The 20,968-nt window shown below is 43.2% G+C and overlaps 1 protein-coding gene across 13 annotated transcripts in view; it reads right to left on the bottom strand.

Annotated features, from left to right (window-relative positions):
- Nucleotides 1–1,721: 1,721 nt before the first annotated feature.
- The window catches only part of TBCK (TBC1 domain containing kinase), a 198,734-nt gene continuing 179,487 nt past the window's right edge, over nucleotides 1,722–20,968 (bottom strand). For 9 of the 13 annotated variants that reach the window (XM_008512803.2, XM_070611788.1, XM_070611791.1 and 6 more), the window contains one exon: nucleotides 1,722–2,277. In XM_008512803.2, coding sequence (XP_008511025.2) covers nucleotides 2,167–2,277 — 111 coding nt within the window. In that variant the 3' untranslated portion in view covers nucleotides 1,722–2,166. Of the gene's footprint in view, nucleotides 2,278–20,036; nucleotides 20,265–20,968 lie in introns of all 13 variants that reach the window. The other 4 variants (XM_070611783.1, XM_070611786.1, XM_070611793.1 and 1 more) reach the window with 1 other exon arrangement.

Genomic DNA, 20,968 nt, shown 5'->3' with positions numbered 1-20,968 from the left:
GGGCTTCATCCTCTCCCACTACCTACCACCCCATTCAATTCAAATCTCCACCCTCCGCCCTTCTCTTCTTTCTCTACAGTAAGGCAAAGTTAAGACTCAGAACCACTCTTCCCAAATGACCATCAGGGCTGCATTATGACTATGATAAGTCACCAAAGAGTGAAGGAAAGGACAGGAAGATTTAAAGATATTTCCCTAAACAGGGTAAATGATGGCCCCAAAATGATGTTAGAGAATTGTAGTAAAATCTTCTTTTCTCATAAATTCTCACATTTTTTCTTTGTATATTATGTCATAGAATGATACAACCATGGATCATGTCAGGTTCTTGCACATGGGAGGTATTCAAAACACATATGGTGAATGACTGAAGATAATTTAATTGAGCAAAACAAACAAAATGACAGGGTCCCTGGGACAACTTGCTATCCTCGTGCAGGAACGAAGCTGGATATCTGTGTCACTCCATGTGCAAAAATCAAATCAAAGACCTTTGGATGGGTTAGTGGGGATGACTGCTAACAGGGACAGGATTCTCTTTTTGGGTGATGAAAATGTTCTGGAATTAAAAAGTAGTGATGATCGCACAATTTTGTGAATATACTAAAAACCACCCAGTTGTACATTTTGAAAGGGTGAATTTTATGGTATGTGAATTCTTTCTCAATTAAAAAAACAGATGCAAAAAAAAAAAAAAAAAAACCACCAAAACCGAACAGCAACAATGAAACCATAGCCCAGCAAGTTGAATGGAAGCTCTAATTGACGTGTTCTACCCAGGGAGTCCTAACACTGAAGAGGAATGTAAGTTAAAGATGAAAGAACACTTTTTAGTTAAAACAGGACTGAAGACGCTCAAAAGACATAATGTATTTCAATAATTCTAAGATGCATGTTTTTTCACATTTCTGAAATACTTCTTATAATTGGCGGCGTGTTATAGTTTATTTGGCTGCATTTTTTCTTTCTTCATGGCACATAAAATTGTGATATGTCTTAGAGTCAATGAAGGACAATACTTAGCTTTTAGAAGGATGTGGCAGCGGCTGCTAGCTGTCCCTCAATATGAGCTCTCCTCTTCCCATAGAGCAGTGACATTTCTTTAGCTGGGTAAAGGGCAGCCGAAGACTGTATGCCCAGTTTTCCTTTTAGCCAGGTGTGGCCACACGTCTAAGTTCTAGCCAATGGTATGTAAGCAGAAGTAATAGGTGCAAATTCTGGTTTGTCCTCTTCGAGAGAAGGAGCATGCCCTCCCTTCTCTCCTTTCTTTTCTTCTCCCTTCCTTCTTCCCTCTCTTCCTATTTCTTTCGTCTCCTTTCTTTCTCCCCCTCCTTCTTTATTTCTTTCCTTCTAAATTGTAGATGCGATGGTAGGAGCTGAGAAGCCATCTTGATCCATGAGACTGAAACCATGTGTTGAGCTGAAGATGGTAAAGCAATGAGAAAAGATGCCTGAGTCCTTGATGATTATGAAACCAGTATTCTAACCCTAGAGTGACTATGCGGACTTTTATGTGAGAAAGTTCTAGTTTAAGTCACTCTTATTTGGGGTTTTTCTGATACAGGAGCGGAACAAATATTCTATCTAATATGAATGGTTTCTTACTTTCATTTTTCTGGAAGTAAACTATTATTACTTTCTTCATTGGGCTAAACACACACACACACATGCACACATACACACAATTCATCTGGGCCAGAAATGAGTTACCACAAGCAGCATTTAGTTATAAGGAATGTATTGGGAATAGCTTTTCCCTTTTCATTATCATAGAAAGATGACTTCCGCCCACCCTTAGTCCAAATTTCTGAACAATGCCTTTGTCAGGACCGTGTGTTCAGGGCAACGGAAGGCAGCTTCCAGCGCACTGAGACTCCTTGGGAGTGCTGACTCTGCCTTGCCACTGAGTTCCTTGGCTTTGCTACAGAGCGGTACAAACACATGATCGGGTTTCACTGTTAAGAAAATTCTGTCAGCAACACACATACAGTCAAGTCTGCTGCCTGGATAGCTGAACATTAGGGGACTGAGATTTAAAGAAAGGTCTCATGACAAAAGTTCACGGGAATGCTGCCCTCTGGGGTTCTCGCTCTGTCTTCAAGTGGCTGCGAAGGGCGGCCAGGGCTGACGTCACTCTGTCCTTCTGACGGTCGCACTCTTGGTTCTTCATATTTGAGGAGACGGGACGGTGAGGAGGCCTGTTGGCTTGATCTTACTGATGCCACCGTCTAGAGTACAGATTCTCGGATATTTCATCTTCACAAGATGGGCTGCAAACTGAAAAAAAAGAAAAGAGGCCAAATTTGGAGAGGATATACAAAATTTGTATTTCCCTGATCCCATTCTTTTCTTCAAGCTGTGAAAGACAAAACTACTTAGATGATACTATTGCTGCCACTGGTGTCTCAATGAATCATTAATTTGGTTTTTAATATAAATTAAATCACTTGTTTATATGTTGACAAACAACTTCTTTTTTTTTTTTTTTTTTTAAAGATTTTTTATTTTTTCCTTTTTCTCCCCAAAGCCCCCCGGTACATAGTTGTGTATTCTTCGTTGTGGGTTCTTCTAGTTGTGGCATGTGGGACGCTGCCTCAGCGTGGCTTGATGAGCAGTGCCATGTCCGCGCCCAGGATTCGAACCAACGAAACACTGGGCCGCCTGCAGCGGAGCGCGCGAACTTAACCACTCGGCCACGGGGCCAGCCCCGACAAACAACTTCTTTATGCTATGGAGTAAATGTGTCTTTTTAGTTTTCTTCTAAACTTGTTTGAATAGGCAATAAATACACATGGGAAACAATCCGCACAGTCTAACAGGGTGACAGTGAGCAGTAGCTTCCTCCTCCCTCTGTTCTCAGCCTCCCTCTCAGAAGTCATTAATATTCCTATTTTTCATGTATCCTTCCAGCAATAGTCAAAACATTCTCAAATCTGGATTCCACAATTTCGATATTACTGTCAACTTACCAGTTATGGCAATCCTATGCACCGTATCCCAGAGAAGGCCCATCAACTGGCTGTAACATGTCTTTGGAGCAACCGCAACGAACACTTGAGACCATAAACTTGGAAACCATAAACGTGTGGCCACACCCAGCTATAAACTGATGCAAGAAATCTTCTAGACGCCTAGCGAGAAGGACTCGGCGACGTTACCAAGACCTACACGTACTTCCCTGACTTGGCCTGTGTCCCCCGGCAGGATTGCTCCCACACTGCCCGCTCCCCGGCGACGCCCTGCCTCGGGACGCGGGCTTTGGCTGTGCAGGTCGGCCTCTGTGGGGAACACGCTCCCCCCCGCCGCCCCCGGGCCTCCTTGAGCTCTCCCCGGAGACCTCCCACTGCCTCATTCCTGCCCCTCAGGGGTCCCTTCTCCAGGCCTGAGTCTCCACTAGGGCCCTCTTCTCAGCCCCCAGAATTCTTTGTGCAAACCTCTACCTTTGGCTTACCGCATTTATATAAATTGCCCATTTAAGAGCCTGTCCTGTTTCCTCTTCCAAACCATGACCTCCCCACCACGGCGAGCCTGCTCTGTTTCTCTTCATCCCTCATGCCCGGAACACGAAGGGGCTCCACATCTGCCTGGTGGATGAACTGTGATGGATGACACATAACCTGGGGCGTGAGGATGAGGTAGAGAGGGTTCTTCGGCTCTCTGGCCGTTCTGTCTCGATGCCCTCCCCCGACGGTGTTCTATTCCTCCTCCTTGGGCATTTGTGTCTCCTCAATTACGTTCTCATAACCTGATCTTATATCCTTCACGAAAACGACATACTTGCTCACAGTGCTATTGCTTCTTGGGAGTATTTGAAGCTTATAGTTGGGGAAGTCTCAAGCCAGCAGTCTAGACCTGACGGTTCAACAAATCAGCTGAGCGATTTGGTCAGTAAAAGTTCAAGGCCTCACCCCAGAGATTCTGCTTCATTGATATGGGGCTCAGGAATGTGTGTCGTTTGTCTGTTTTCTAACAAAAACAGTAGATGATTCTAAAGCAGGTAGTCCAAGGACAGTATTTTGAAGAGTTCCATCTTAAGCCAAAAGGACAAAGGTGTTAGTAAGTAGGTGGAAGAGATGTTGCTAGACTAGGATCTTAGCAATCTCCAAAACAGCTCACATAAGGAGATCTCAAGCTGCTGACCCCACTCACCTTCTCCATCATTCTCTGCAGCACCTTAACAGGGATTCCTACATCAGAGCCTACCCTCTTTTAGAGCCACCTGAGGGGATCCTTCACAGTAATTAATATTGATTAGAAATAGTGCCCCTGTGTTTCCAAAGTTATCGGGTGGGCTAGCGTGCCAGTGTGAGCGGCTCTTCATCTGCTCTGCTTGTTTCTCCTTGAACCCCAGTCCGCACCAGGCTCCTGTGCCCCGAGGCACGTGCAGGCAGCGCAGACCCTGGTACCATATGATTACTGAAACACCCTGGCTTTGCTCTCTCACAGCAGCAATACAATTACCACTTAGGCCAAATTCTCAGATAAACATTCCATTCCTCAGAAGGCCTGTGGACAACCAGTCTTGGCATTCAATACTTTCAAGACACCACACAGGTGAGAAGACAAGTAGGGAAAGACCCACAGTACATTTAACTGATCTCAAATTAAGCTGCAGAGCTGGGGGAGTTCCCACTGCTGCTGGAGGGGGGACACAACGGGCTGCTGAGCCGGAGAACATGACAGCAGGCGGACAGAGCACGGGAGGTGCCAGGCGCGGCATGTAGGAGGTCTGGGAAGAAAAGGAGAACAGAGGACAGGGAGAGGTAAATGTTTAGGTGCCCTAGAAAGAAGCGAGGCTGTGCTCTCAGGTTAAGGCTGTGAGGTCTGCCCCTCTGATCCTAATGGTGAAGCCATGACTGCATCTTTTCCACCCCTTTCGTGCACACGGCTCCTTCTCTCCATGCAGTCACTCATCTGACCAACGATGACCAATGTTCATCAACCAGACATTTCACTGAGCACTGAAGTCCCAGGCTCTGTTCCGGTTTCTGCAGTGCTTACAGGTCGGTGGAGGAGACAGTAGCAAACAAGATCAAGTAGCATGACTACTCTGCAAGCAGAAGTTCAGCGTGCTTCTGAATTTAATGGGTTGGGGCTGCCCCCCTCCCCATTCCTCATTACTGACACGTGAAGGGAATGGGGACCAGATCTGATGGCCACACTGTGATGCTGATCAGCAGTGTGCTCTGTGGCCACAGCTCGACAGGGAGGGGAGCAAAGAAAGGGCTGTGATGTACACGGTGGTTCTGCCGTGTGAACAGAGTCATGTGACTCAGGGAGGGGACTGTGGGGGGACAGAGGAGAACCAGGCATGCAGAGTTCAGAGTTTTGTTGTCTCCACTCTCCATCTGGCAGGGCTCTGGCAGCTTCCGTGAGTAAGCCACAGGGCACTGGACTTTGTGATTAAGGGCCTAGCGTAGGTGGCAGCTGCAGCTTTGGGAGAGGCCTGACTTCAAACTGAGATCACACACCTAGACTTACGAGCAACATCCCTGGTGGAAGTGGTGGGCCCTGTGGTTACGAAGTCATCAGAATCGTCTGGGTGCTTGTAGGAAACAGAGGTACCCAGGCCCACTCCAGCCCAGCAATAAGTGAGTTTCTTGGGATGGAGCTCCAGCAGCCGTTGTTTCCCAGCTTTCCAGGTGATTCTCTTGTGTAGCCAGCATTGAGAATCACTTATTGGATAATGGGCTTCGTTTGCCGTTCAGGTTCAGGTTCTGTTTTTTCTAGGTACAGTCCTGTGTGAGAGCAAGTCGCCTTGCGCTAAAGGAGGCTGTCACGTTTGCAGGGCTGGAAAGTGTGAGAGTCATCCCATGTGGAAGGAATGGGGATCCTCAAACTGCACGACAGCTGAGGTCCACAGGACAGCCTCCCAGCAGAAGTGGCAGGATCTGGTATTTGCTGGAGAGGATGCTGGGACTCGTGGCCTCTGAGAGGTGCTTTTCCTGTGGGTAGTGCCCCCGTGGAGAGGGCAGAGCTCTTGCGTGGCTGTCACTCCTCTGGCCAGCAGGACCTGCTGGCGGCATTCATCACCAGGGCCTGGGAGGACAAACCTCAGAACAGCACTGTGTGGAAGTGGCAGGCTCTTGTGGGTGCCACTCCATCTGGTTCTCTCTCCTCATCTCACATCTCGGCTTGGATTAGGAGGCTGGCACGTTGGTCCAGAGGAAGTCAAGTTCTGCTGTAGCAGGAGGAGGAGTGGAGGAAAGGGATTTTTGATCACCACAGAATCAAGCAGGTTAACTAAGGCCAAGAGATTAAAAGCTGAGGACAGGTGAAGTCTGAAAGGAGCACAGCACAGGGCCATGGTGTTTCTCACTGGGGGTCCTGGGACACAGGTTTGGGTGGAATCCACAGCAGCAGCAGGAAACTAAGAAAACTGGGCTTCCGCAAGATTCTGCAAGGAGCGACTGCAGGACAACTAGGCCTCGAGGTGGAACTTTGGCTCCTGAGCTGTAAGTCCGTGTTGGGGACTGGACAGCTGGCGTGGACTGACTGGCGCCCTGGCAAAGCTCACACTGAGAAGTCCTTTTCTCTCTTCCATTTTATCTGTCCATCCCTTTCCCCCAAATAATGCTAAGTTTGGGGTATGGAAATACCACTTTTGGTTGTGCCTGGAACTGCATAAGGGAACTGGCAATTATCCTGTAATGAGTAGCTGTAGTAACTTCATTTTCTTGGTTTTATGGATGTGAGGTTGAGGCTATACTAGTCTTGTGTGTCCTCTTGGTCCTCTGGAATGCTGAAAATATGGGGCAGATTTAATATTTCTGGTACTGTGTGGTTGTGTGAACATCATAGAGTGTACCTACACAAACCTAGATGGTACAGCGTACTATCCACCTAGGCTGTAATGTAATAATCTTATGGGACCACCTTTGGATCTGTGGTCCACTGTTGACCAAAATGTCCTTAAGCGGCACGTTGACTGTTATCAAATATTCCGTAAGTGTTCAAATTTCCAATTTCTTCACAAATGTCATCTATTCACCCATCCGTCCACTTATTTATATTTACAATCTGTTTATTTCCATCGGGATCCAAACAAGGTCCACACACTGTGACTGATGGGTGTCTTTAAGTCTCTTTTAATCTATAGGTTTGTTCTCTTTATCTCTTTTCATTTCTTTGCAGGAAGGCTATTCTCTCCTGAATCCACTACAATCAGACTTTTGTCTCCATCACTCCCCTAAAATACTCCTATAACGGTCAGCAGTAATCTCCAGTCGTCACATTGCCTAATCTAATTTTCGAGACTCAATGTGAGTCTGACTTACCCATCAGCATCATCGGACACACTTGATCATACCCTCCTCTTGTCAAAGCTCTCTTCCATTGGTCTTCAGTATACTAATCTCTCCGAGTTCTCTTACCTCACTGGCTGATTTTCCAGTCTCCTTTGGTGCATGTTCCTTATCTTCCTGACTGCTCTATCTACACCCATCTCCTAAAGGATTTCATCCAGTCCCATGGTTTTAAGTCCCATCTACAAATTGATGACTTTAAATTTGTCTTTAGCCTCTTCCCTGAACTCTAAACTCATGAATCTAGCTGCTTCCTCAATATCTCCACTTACACGTCTAATTAGCTTCTTAAACTTAACACTTTGAAAGGAGAACAATTGATTCCTACCCTCTCTCTACCTCCAAACCCCTCCCGAAGTCTTCCCCAGCTCAGGAGATGGAAACTCCACTCTTCCAGTTGTTTAAGCAATAAAGCTGGATATATATTTGTTTTTTTTCCTTTACTAATATACCATATAGTCTCTAACTTTCAAAACATTCTCAGAATCTGATCACTTCTCAACTCCTCTGCTACTGCCATACTAGCCCAAGCAACCATTATTTCCTAGATTATTTACCTACATTATTCCACGTATTATCCTAACTGGTCTCTCCTGCTTCCACCCTTGCCCCAGTGGTCTATTCACCACACAATGGAGTAATCCTTTAAAAATGTAAGTCAGATCAAAAAACGGGCAGGGGACATCAACAGACATTTCTCCAAAGAAGATATACGGATGGCCAATAGACACACGAAAAGATGCTCATCATCACTAATCATCACTAATCAAGGAAATGCAAATCAAAACTACACTAAGATATCACCTTATACCTGTTAGAATAGCAAAAATAACCAAAACAAAAAGTGACAAATGTGGGAGAGGTTGTGGAGAAAAAGGAACCCTCATACACTGTTGGTGGGAATGCAAACTGGTACAGCCACTATGGAAAACAGTATGGAGATTTCTCAAAAAATTAAAAATAGAAATACTTCATGACCCAGCCATCCCACTACTGGGTATCTATTCAAAGAACTTGAAATCAGCAATTCCAAAAGTCCCATGCACCCCTATGTTCATTGCAGCATTACTCACAATAGCCAAGACGTGGAAGCAACCTAAGTGCCCATCAACTGATGACTGGATAAAGAAGATATGGAAAATATATACAATGGAATACTACTCAGCCATAAAAAAGGATAAAATCATCCCACTCACAACAACATGGATGGACCTTGAGAGTATTATGTTAAGTGAAATAAGCCAGATAGAGAAAGATGAACTCTGTATGACTCCACTCACAGGTGGAAGTTAAACATATAGACAAAGAGAACTGATTGATGGTTACCAGGAGAAGGGGGATGGGGGGAGGGCACAAAGGGTGAAGTGGTGCACCTACAGCATGACTAACAATAATGTACCACTGAAATTTCACAAGGTTGTAAACTATCATAATCTTAATAAAAAGTTAAAAAAAATTTAAGTCAGGTCATCTAACCTCTATTTTCAAAGCACTGTAATGGCTTCCCATTTCATTCAGAGTAAAATCTAAAGTCTTCACCATCATCCATGAGGTCCTACGTGATCTGCAAATCTGCAAACCCTTCTTCCACTGCCCATTCTCGTTCTCTAAACTCCTCTCCTAGTCCAAGCTCCCATCACCTCTTACTTAGATTACTGCAATAACTTCCTGTCTGACTGCTTCTGTCCTCACCCCTACAGTCCTTCTCTACATGGCGACCAGAAGGATTCTCTTAAAATAAAAGTCACATCATACAAAACCCCATGTTCCCCATGTTCTAGTGGCTTTCCATCTCACTGGGAATAAGGGCTTCCCTGATCACCTTATAAAGAGAATAAGCCACCAGCACTCTTTCGCCCTACCTTATTTTTCATTTCGGCATTTATAACTACTTGGTATACGTGTGCTTGTTTATTGACTCTCTCTCCCAATATGCTATAAGCTCCATGAAAGTAGGGACTCTGTTTACTCATCACTGTTTTTCCAATGCCCAGAACAGAGCATTTGCTCTAATATCTGCTGAATAACTGATTCAGTCATTCAACAAATACTTTTTGAGCATCTACTGTGTGTCAGGCATTGTTAAGCTGCCTTACTGCCAGTGGAGTAGGGAGAAAGGACTGTAGGGCAAATAGTAAGGAAACTGTCTAACTGGTTCTGCTAAGAGTCAAATGCTATTTTCTTTTATTCTTTACTACTAAGGTCTTCACTCAACTCTTGTATGAGTTGAAAGAAGTGAGATGACTTGAAAAAATGATGTCTTTTAAAAGTAATGTATATAAAACACATTTATACAAGAAAGTACTGATGTCGAAGTTTATAAATATGGAAATAATAACCGCCGTGTGATGATGATGTTCACGCAGAGTCCACAGAGCAGTCAGCTGAGGGCCCGGGGGGATGACTGAATCTCAAGAGGATGCGGTGAAGGCTCCACTATCTACTCCTGGCCCCACGTTTACTTCTTAGCCCTGATCTCTCAAGGAGTTTGGCAATTTTTAGTGGAATGTGGACCCCTCTAGAGGTATGTGAAAAAAAGGTAAGTTAATATTTTCACGTGCAATGATAAATTTCCGCTCTTTGCCTCTTCCAATTTACTCTTATATGTAAATCTAACAAAATGTCATGAAGATTAAAGGAAAGGAAAGGAAGGGAATTTACATTTTTTAAAGTATACATTTTCAGTAGAAATGGCAAGAACAATACAGATTCCCCACAGGCATGTGAACCCTCAGCAGGATGTAAGTCGATGCCACTCTACTGCATTGTTTGCTTTGTCGAAATCCCGTAACGGACCTTTTTCCTCACTTGTCAAATGCTGTTTTCCTTGCCTTCCTCTTCCATTTTCCTTTGATCTTGTTTTCCTTGTTGATCTCCTCTACCTATCACTTGCACTAAAGCAAATTTTTTCTTATTTATAAGCTAGTTTATAGTGGAGATGATAGATTTTTACAATTTCTTGAAACAAATATAAGTTATATCTTGTAATGGTCTTTTGATAATCTCTTGTTGAGGCTATCACTTGGAATTTGTCTTCCTTTCTGGAATAATGCATTTATAAGCTTTTAAATTTAATTATAGGAAAGAAAAACCCTACATCTTAAAAAAAAATTCTACTTAGTCTTGTAGAACGCTAAGTGTTTATTTCATACGTGGAAGGATTCTATATATACACATCTAGTTTTAACTCTCCTTTGAATTCTAGTCCAAACCTCTAAATACTTGACTGACATTTTTATACTGATGTCCCATTAGCACTTCAAATTCAGTATGTCCAAAATTCATCACAATCCCTCCAAATCCCCTTTATTTTTCTCTTCCTCATCTCTGTTAAAGATATCAGCAACCTCCTCAAAAACCCAACCTGGAAACTTTGAGGTTATCTTTGACTTTTTTTAAAACCTCTTTGGCTCCACATTCAGTTGGGTGCAAAGCTGTGCCAGCTCTCTCTGCTCTGTCCTGGGTCCACTCCTTCCCTTCCTCTGCTCCTGCTCCACTTTAGACGCCAGTCACTCTTGGAGCAGTTCCTGAGCGGTTCTGTGTTGCTAGTTTTCCCCTTCCACTTTACCTGACTCTGCTGTGACACAGTTAACATTAGGGAAAACCTCTGGGAAGTCCTGGGACCCCAGTCACTGTTGCATAGAGGTTTTCCTGCCTAGGGCTACTGTTCTTAAGCAGGTGAGACAAGATCTGTGGCTCCCCTCCAAGGAACAGCTTGCTTATCTAAGGTCAGGAAGGACAATATGTAGTACCTAAAAGCTCTTAGGGTTTCATTTTGATAATATTGGGCTGGTAGTTTCTTTGCATTCTTCACACTCTGAGAAGGACAAAAGAAAGTCTCCATTTTAGATTTATACTTGCTTATTCTTTACATAAATACATGCATTTGTTTATATTTAAGTTAAAGATTAATGAGAAGATCGTCCTTTAGTGTCTAAAATAAGAGAAGATAATGACAGGATGTCACGGGACCCCTTGCACCAGAGAGTGATCACAGTGCGGCCACCTCCCGGTCTCCTTCTGGAAGGCACAGGCCTCTAGCGCTCCATCTCAGACAAACTCTCTTGTCTTTTCCCAACAGCCACGTGAGCTTCACTAACTCTGGGCCTTTAGCCTATTCAGATGGTGGAAGAGTGCAAGCTTGAGACAGAAGGTCGACACAAAGGTAGAATCTGGGAAGAACGTGGCATTGACATAGACTGGGAACACAGGGAGAGTGAAATTCTTTAACTGGCCTCTGGTCCTTGGTGTTTTAAAAGGCAAAAGAGAGGGAAGACACTTTAAAAGTACAATTTCTAAAATACAGCTGATAGTGTCACTTTCCTTCTTAAAAACCTACAATAGCTCCCCACTGCTAAAATGTGAGCTCCTTAGCAGAGCATTTGAGATGGTTTGTGACCACACTCCACCCATCTTTCCAGCCTGATCTGAGCTAACATGCTCCTCAAAGAAGCCCGGTGCTTCCCAATCTGCTTGGGCCATCTCCTTTGCCTGGAGCGTTCAGTCCTGACCACGGCCCTCCTCCCAACACTTTTCCCTACTGAAATTCTACCCTCATTCTAAGCTGGGTCTATTAGTCCCCTTCTCCATGAAGCATTAGGAATCCCTCATTTAACTGCAGAAATTTCTTCCTTCTTACTGATTTTCTAGAACTTTAATTATGAATCTCATGTAGTACATGCCACATTCTGCTGTGAGTTTAATCAGTTGTACACAGTTCTTATCTTCTTAACTAGACTGTAAATTTTATGAGAACAAAGGACCATACCTTTCTCATTTCTGTGTCCTCACGATAGTTTCCACCAATGTTTACTGTCTTGAATTAAACTAGTAATTGGTATTAGGATTTTTTTCTTTTGCTTCCCTCTTTTTACTAATTTCTGAAAATTCATAGTCTACTGTAAACTATTATTTTTCATCTGTTCATTCATTAACTTAGTCATTAATTCAACCATAAGATATTTATTGAGTGCCTTCTACTTGAACGGCACTATGCCAGGGGCTGGGGGTACAACAATGAACACAATATAATCCCTGTCCTCAACAGGGAGCTGGGAGTTTAGTTGGAGATGCAGGTAAGTGAACAGGCGATTGCAACGCCATTTGATAAATGCCACACAGAGCCAGCTCTGAGGGTTGTGCCCATTGTGCCTTGCACGAGAGAACCTGGACAAGGGGTAAGTGCAGCACGAAATGCAGCCCATCCTCTTCTTCCTAAGTTATGTGTCCTCACATGGTGCTTTGTGCCCCTAAAGGACGGAAGGGTTTTATCTGATGCACACAGAACCTCTGTACGTGATAGTGGCCCCAGGGCAGTATATGAGTAAGTAAAAGATTTTCTCTGAGCATTTGGGAAGGACACTTAGTCCCAGCCTTGAGGAGTTAAGAAAGAGTTCCATGAAGAAAAGCTACATAAACAGCCTTCCAACACAAACGGGAGTTTCCCCGGTGCACCGAGTGGGAAGAAAGTTCCAAACAGAGAGAAGTACAGAAAAGACAGCCTATTAGTAACTACAAGTAGTTCATTATGGCTGGGACCTAAGAGGGTGCGGGAAGAGCAGTGAGGGACGAGCTTGGAAAACAAAGCAGAGTCCAGATCGCGGTGCCTCGAGACCACGATTAGGGTGTGAATTTTACCTTGGAGGGGATGGGAAGTCACGGAGGCGTTTTGCCGGTGCTCAGATCTACCCTCCACAAGCGCGCTCCGGCTGTGGGCAGAACTAGGGAAGGGGACCGCAGCAGGGACAGTGGGGTGGTGTGACCCGAGAGAAGGGGGCTCGGTGGGGGGATGAGGGAATTTGAGACCTAGTTGACAGGGTGGCAAGACCAACAGTAACTGTCCATACCATTTGGGGCCACTAGTCACGAAGGTGAGAAACCTCACCGCTTCAATCAGGCAGGCCGGGTGGCTTGGGGGACAGAGCAGGAGCTCTGCAGTCAGACAGCAGAGTTTGAATCAGGGTGCTCACTGGCTAGCTGTGGGACCCTGGATGAGTCACTTAGCTGGTCTGGCCCTAGTTCTTCACCTGTTAAAAGTGTAATGATAACACACTTTGCAGGGTACACCTGAAGTGTGGTTGGGAGGATTCAACTCAGTGTCACACGGGTAAGTGCTTGACCCACAGTCAGCACTGTAACCCAGTTAGCGTCTTTCCTCTCTTCCTCTGCCTTCCTTTCCCCAGTCCACCCTTAACAGGAGAGCCCTTATGACACCTTGCAATTCTACAGATTCAAACTTAAAGAGCACATTTGTCCCCAAGTGGGATGCGAGGCAGGGCTTTACAGTGTCCATGGTGAACTGTCTGTCACGGAGCAGTTATTTATACCAGTGACTCGCACTGCTGATGGGGTCACATAGGCTTCTGGCAATCAGATCAATCTCAAAAAAAATGCCACGTGTGTACAACACTTTACATGTAATTTCAATTAGTTCAAAGACCTTCTAAAACTCACGATGGACTCTAGGTTAAGAAGTTTTCCTTCATGCTAATTCACTGCATTTTTAAATTCATGGTGATTGACAGTGACCTGGTGTTTATGCATACGGAATTGGGATCTCCCTGCAGGTGTACAGATTAGTGTCTAACAACAGCTTATACTTTCAGACAAGGCCTCCCTGGAATGGCTACATGGAAATTTTTTGAAAAGGGTTGACATTAAAAACGTAGGAGAAAATATTTTTAAATACGATATAAAAATTTGTTTGAAAACAGTTCTTACTCTAATAAAAAAAAAAGTATGCTGCCTCCATTAGGATAAGCCTCTTCTGATAAAATTCCATCATCTCACACCACCCTGTATCAGGAGCTCCAGCCAGCCTCGCAGTACATTTTCCTTTGACCTGCAGTACTTGAGAGCAGAATTTCAGCAGTAATCATTTATTGACTTTTGTTTACACTAGACAACTGAGAACAGGCAACCCAGACTGTACCCAAGCCACTGGTCATGTTCCGCACAGTATACTCTGCTCCGAAAAGAACGTACACAATAAAAACTCGGACTCAGAGCTGTGAGGGCTGTGATGGATCACAGCCAGGTTCCAACCTCTGGGGTCAGCGGGAGGGCGACTACGGTTAGTTAGTTTCTTATTCAGCCACGAGCATTCCTGCGGTAAGGAGTAATTAATTAAATGGTGGGCTGTGGAGGGCAGGGTGGGTGCATAGAATAACACATACTGAAACAAGATAACTTTCATCCTGTGACAGGTCATGAATATGGGTGCCAGAGATCACAAGGTTCAGATGATGACTTGGCAGTTTTTCCTAGAAATTGGAAATGAATTCCCTCTGTCTTTTCTTGGAATACATCTACTAAACACGTTAAAAACAGACAACCAAAGTCTGGATTAGGTGTTTGAAGTCTCCTTTACTACAACTTCTACATTGCTTTTTGTTTCACAATGTTTTTAAAAAGCTATGTCTCTCCAGGGACTCTCCAGGACAGAGGTTCGTTCACGCCTCTTCTAAGTATCCTCCAACACTTAACAAACGCAGGGTTATAGGAAAGAGTTTTCACTGCTCCTCTTAAGCTTCATATGATGTCTCACGTGTTCAAGCTGCATTAATATATAAAATGTTTCCTTATAATCTGATGTAAACCCGTAGACCAGAACATTTGCTGACAAGAAGGAAAGGGAAAAGTCAGGAAGAAAAGCAAGTTTAACCATATCCAGTGCTTATAGGTCTAAAAAGACCAAGAAAGAATTCCTTGCATATTTGGAACTCATAAAGGAGATCTGCTTCCCAATCTTTATCAAAATGCTTAAGGTAGAATTATAAAGAGACCTGGTAAAAGTTCTCATACAAAGTGGTTTAAAGGTATCACATTAATCTGAAGAACTAGGTAGACATTATCCGGAGCCAGAGAAGTTTACCACAGGGACAACGCATATGCTGCAGTGGCTTAGAGTGTTTCCAGAGTTGTCTGGTCCCCTCTGAGCACACACCTGGAGCAGGATAATCTCAGATGCCTGAGACCAAAGGCGAGAGGAAGAGCTTGAGCCCAGAGAGGATGGAGACAGGGCTAGAGTGAGAAAGAGGGACTGGCAAAAAGTGTGGGTGCAGTGACCATCACAGTATCCTAAAGCCTGGTGTAGCTTGGTTAAGGGACCCAGGAAGGAATGGGGTGGGACAGGAGGGTAGAAGCCTGATGTTATCACAGAACAAATTAACTTCCAACCTAATACCCGAAGACCAAATAACCTTGGCCTCCAGGGGAGTGTCAACAAACACAATTGGACTATTATCTTATTTTTAAAAATAGATGCAATGGCATGCTTTGCTTATTATAAATCAGATTATTTTCAGTTGAAAACAGATGTCCCGTGTTCAATTTAATCTTTATATGCTATGTGTAGAAAGCATCGGCCTCTCATTGTTTAGTCACAAAACCTCCAGAAAAATTGTCTCTTGTCTAGGTTTCTGAATCAAATGTTATTCAGAAATGCATATTGTTTTGCTCTTTTCTCTTTTTGGTTTTGCTTTGTTTTGTTTTAAAGCAAAGAATCATAGCACACATAGCTTATTACTGCAACTGGCTCTTAGGTTCTCAGATGAATATTTCTTTTGATGACAAAAGAAAAACACTGATTTCATGCCAAGAATATAACATTTTAAGGGTAAGATGAGCTGTTTCTAACATTTTCCAAAGGGTTGACAGACAAAGTGAAATGCAAAGATTCCTTCAATTTCCTCCCTAGATGAACTTTTGAATGGGATACACTGGCAGGGATGAAATCTTGGTGGTCTCATACCACAAAATATAATCTAGACAGACTAATTATTTTAGAGTCTTATGAGGTTAGTGACTAACAGCAATATGATGTTTACAGTTTTCTTAAGAACTCACTAAAGGTAGAGAAACACCAACTGGAGTTTCACTGTTTTCTGGTCCATGTTGCTGGCCATCTTCCACTCTGAGACCCATCACTAGCTCTAGAGCTGGATCCACTAAATTATTTTCCCACAAAGGAGAAAAAAATAACCCAATGACACATTAAAGCACGCTGTTGTGCTAAGTCATCACTCCTGCTCAACAAGATAATCTGCTTCTAGGACAGAGCTGGATTCACGATGGCGTCCGGTCCAGCTGAGATTTCTGAGGCCTTGACCCTAGGCCGGGAGCAGGCAGTGCGAGGAATGGTTGCCTCGAGTACCAAACAAACTGTGCCTTTCCCCTAGATAATATTTGATTAATGTTAAAACCAAAATCTCCTTTGAATCTGCGTAATCTGCTCAGGATGTAACAATGTTCCTCCTTGTGGTTCATTTAAGCCATGACAGGGATGGTAGACTCTCTCTGCCTTCCCGTATTGATCTGAATAGCTATTGCCTTAATCCTGGGATTTACACCCTTACTCTCTGAGATGAAGTCAGCACGTTTCAGTGGTGTGAGAGGTATCTTTTATGGGGCTTCCTGTATGTATCATGCTGGCCTGTATTTCTTCTATGCCCAGGGAATCGAATTCCAGCATAGCAATCAAAGCTGCAGTTTTTCCTGTGAGTTTTAATAAGATGATTATCTCTGCAAGGAGACAAGAGTGAGACCTTGCCATGTTTTCATTTAAATGTGACACAAAGCCTGAACTGACTTCACCCCTGTTTGATACAGAAGTTTTCCCTTTCCCTTAAATCCTACCCACAGATGCAGTCACTATTCGTTTGGCTTGTCAAATTACACTCACACACGGCAGCAAGGATCAGCACAAACCTGACCCACCCCTGGAGGAGGCAGCCACATTTCGGAGACTTGGGACTCTGCTCCACTCCCTTAAGACAATGGGGCTTTCCGTGAGGCTGACACAGCTTTGTTCACAGACTCTCTGGATCTCCTTGGTTATACAATAGCTCACTGCTCTGTTTAACCTGCAGGGTAAGGTGAGCTAAAGAGTGACCGACATGCGAGATTCAGTAGGACTTAATTCTGGTACAGAGGCCTCTACGTGGGACCCTAATTAAACTAAGATCTTTTTTAGTCCTTGTTTTTTTTGCTCTATTCTGGGGAAAAGCAATGTTTTATCTAGATAAGAAATGGCAGCAGATTCTAAAGGTATTCTGATGTAGGTAATGTGGAAGCTAGGCCAAATACAAAAGCTCTATAAAGTGGTAATTGTATAAAAACCATCTCATAGCAATTAATTGCTAATCAATTGTAATTACAGGAAATAGTTAATGAATAAATAACTGAAATGGTATTGTATATCTTTTGATCATAGTTATTCAGGTACAAGAATAAGCAATATTTCTGATTTGTGTGGTCTTCTCCTATGTGATTTTAGACAATAGAGTCAATACATTTGGTCATAGTAGAGTAATTGCTTCATATTTGTATTACAAAAGACGTTCTGGTCCTAATTTGAATGTCAAACGAGTCATTTTAATCCTGTCGTACAGCAGACAAGTGGTTCCTTATTCTTTCTTGCAGTTGTTCAATGATATTTTGCTACTTGTTAAACTCAATATTGAGAGCCTTTTTCTTTTATTGAGCCATGCTGTATTTCATTTATTATTTTCACTTGTTGGATTTTCTGTCTAGTTCTTTTACCCAGGTCATAAAACGAGAAAAATTACAATCAGTGCCCACTGTTTTGCAAACAAAAAATTCCCAAGTCCAAATATGGGTTTGACATAAAAATCATAAACGTTTGCAAAGATAATTTGTAACTACGTTGACTGGACTTTCACCTCTGCTTTCTTTCCACAGCATTCAATTGTGGCCTTCTCAATCTTTTCAAAACAGGACTCTGTCAGCTGCAGGACACTGATTTAAACTTATAAGAAGAGCTACTATGGCTTAAAAATCACTGCTTTTTGTTATTGTTGTTTGTTTTTAATACCTGCAGAAGAAAAAGATGAGACCTGATCAGAACAGCTCTCATGAAAGATTCTCTATCACTGTTTGACCAAAAATCGTAGGGCTCAGAGAACTGGGGACAGTGTGGTAGCCTGAACACATCAAACCCTACAACTTTTTAAAAATTGAGGTAAAATATATAACATAAAATTTGCAGGGCCGGCCTGGTGGCACAGAGGTTAAGTGTGCATGTTCCGCTTTGGCGGCCCCGGGTTCGCTGGTTCAGATCCCGGGTGTGGACATCGCACCGCTTGGCACGCCACGCTGTGGTAGGTGTCCCACATATAAAGTGGAGGAAGATGAGCACAGATGTTCGCTCAGGGCCAGTCTTCCTCAGCAAAAAGAGGAGGATTGGCAGCAGTTAGCTCAGGGCTAATCTTCCTCAAAAAAAAAAAAAAATTTGCCCTTTTAACTATTTTTTTGTGGACAATTCAGTGGCATTAAGTATATTCACAATGTTGTACAACCATCACCACTAGTTATCTCCAAATTTTTTTATCATCCCAAATAGAAACTTTGTACCCATTAAGCAAAAACTCCCATTGCCCCCTCCCTAGCCCCTAGTAGCATTAGTTTACTTTCTAGCTCTGTGAATTTGCCTATTCTAGATATTTTATGTAAGTGGAATCATAGAATATCTCTTCTTTTGTGTTTGGCTTATTTCAATTCAGCATAATGTTTTCGAGTTCCTCGATGTTGCAGCATGCATCAGAACTTCATTCCTTTTTATGGCTGAACTGTGGGTATGGGTGGGATGTAAGCAACTGTAGGGGATAGTGCAGTAACCCTGGTGTATGAATCAAAAAGCAGAGCTGTTTCAGCCTTGGCGCCAGAGGGACAGGACTGGAAAGAGAGGAGTGCAGAGAAGCTTCCTAGGAGTGGAATTGCTGATCATATGGAAATCTGATGTTTACATTTTGAAGGAATTGACAAACTGTTAAACTGATTTCTACAGAAGTTGCATCATTTTACAATCCCCCTAACCATGCACCAAGGTTCCAATTTCTCCACATCCTTGCCAACACTTCGGTGTGAAGTGGTATCTCATTGTGGTTTTGATTTGCATTTCCCTAATGACTAATGATGTCAAGTATCTTTTCATGTGCTTTTTGGCCATTTGTATATCTTCTTCAGAGAAATGTCTAAAATGTCTAAAAATTTGCCCATTTTTACATTTGGTTGTCTTTCTGTTGTTGAGTTGTGGGAGTTAGCGAACAGAAATATAACTGACTTTTGTGTGTTGATTTTGTCTTCTGATATTAAATCCTTATCAGGTACATAACTTATAAGAATATTCTCCCATTTTGTGGCAAGGACTGTGGGCCCCTCCAGAAGCCGGGAAAAGGCAAGGAAAGATTCCAGCAGTGTCTCAGAGAGAGCGGCCTACTGATGCATTGATCTCAGACTTCCAGCCTCCAGGACCATGAGAGAATAAATTTCCATTGTTTTAAGCCACTCAGTTTGTGTTGCTTTTTCACAGCAGCCCTAGGAAATTATCATATGTTCCAATTTTGATACCTTTTATTCCTTTTTCTTGCCTAATTGCTCTGGCTAGAACAACAACAATTCTTCTCAAACTCCTCCAAAAAACTGAGAGGCGGGAGCACTTCCTAACTCATGCTATGAGGCCAGCATTGCTCTTATACCAGAGCCAGATGAAGACACTGCAAGGAAAGAAAACTACACACAAATACCCCTGATGAATACTGATGCAAAAGTCCTCAACAAAATACTAGCAAACTGAATTCAGGAGCATATCAAAAGGACTAAACACCATGACTAATTGGAATTTGTGCTAAGAATGCAAGGGTAGTTAAACACATGAAAACAATGAATATAATATACCACATTTATAGAAGAAAGGGGAAAAAAACCACATACTCATCTCAATTTATGGAGAAAAAGCATCTGATGAAATTCATCACCATTCCATGATAAAAACACTTAATAAACTTGGAATAGAAGAGAACTTCCTCAACATGACAAAGTTCAGCTAACATCATACTCAAGTGTGAAAGACTGAATGCTTCTTCTAAGGTCAGGAAGAAAAGGATGCCTGCTTCTGCCACTTCTATTCCACATGGTGCGGCTTCTACTTGTTGATGCTTTCTGTGGAGGAATGGGAGGTTAGAGCTGCCTGCTCTGTCATTCTCCTGATTCTCCCAAAGGCTAGAATCTTTATACTATCATCATACCTAAAATAGTGCTTATTAAATTCACATCGATCCAAATGACAGTACTGAAGTTAACTGAGTGCTTACTACTATTGGGCTCTGCACTGAACTTGATATGCCTTATCTGAAATCTTCACAACAATGCCATGAGGTAGGTATTATGTTCCCCATTTTATAAATGAACAAACTGTTACTTAGAGAGATTAAATAACTTGCCCAAATTAACAGCTAGGAAGAAATAGAACAGAGAAGCTAACCTAGGCTTTCTGAAAAACTGTGCATTTAAATAGTATCCTTGTAACAGTCAGGGTTCCAAGAAGCCTTTAGGATAACTGAGAAGGGTTTACTTATAAGGAGGTTAACCAGAAAGGTGTGGGTGGGATGTAAAGAACTGTAGGGGATAGTGCAGTAACCCTGGCGTATGAATTAAAAGCAAAGCTGTTTTGGCCCTGGCGCCAGAGGGACGGGACTGGAAAGAGAGGAGTGCAGAGAAGCTTCCTAGACAGAAAGGTCACCCTTCATAGAGGGACACGGCCACCCTGAGACAGTTTCTGAGGGCGGAATCCAGGGAGATAATATCCTGACCTCCCTCCCTCCCGTAACTTCTCAGAGTTCCCCACCAGCTCCCCAAGTGGAAGC

Source organism: Equus przewalskii, chromosome 2 (genome assembly GCF_037783145.1).
Source record: "Equus przewalskii isolate Varuska chromosome 2, EquPr2, whole genome shotgun sequence".
Lineage (NCBI taxonomy): Eukaryota > Metazoa > Chordata > Mammalia > Perissodactyla > Equidae > Equus > Equus przewalskii.
Note: the sequence above shows the minus strand (reverse complement) of the source record. Positions and strands in the feature narration are given on the sequence as shown.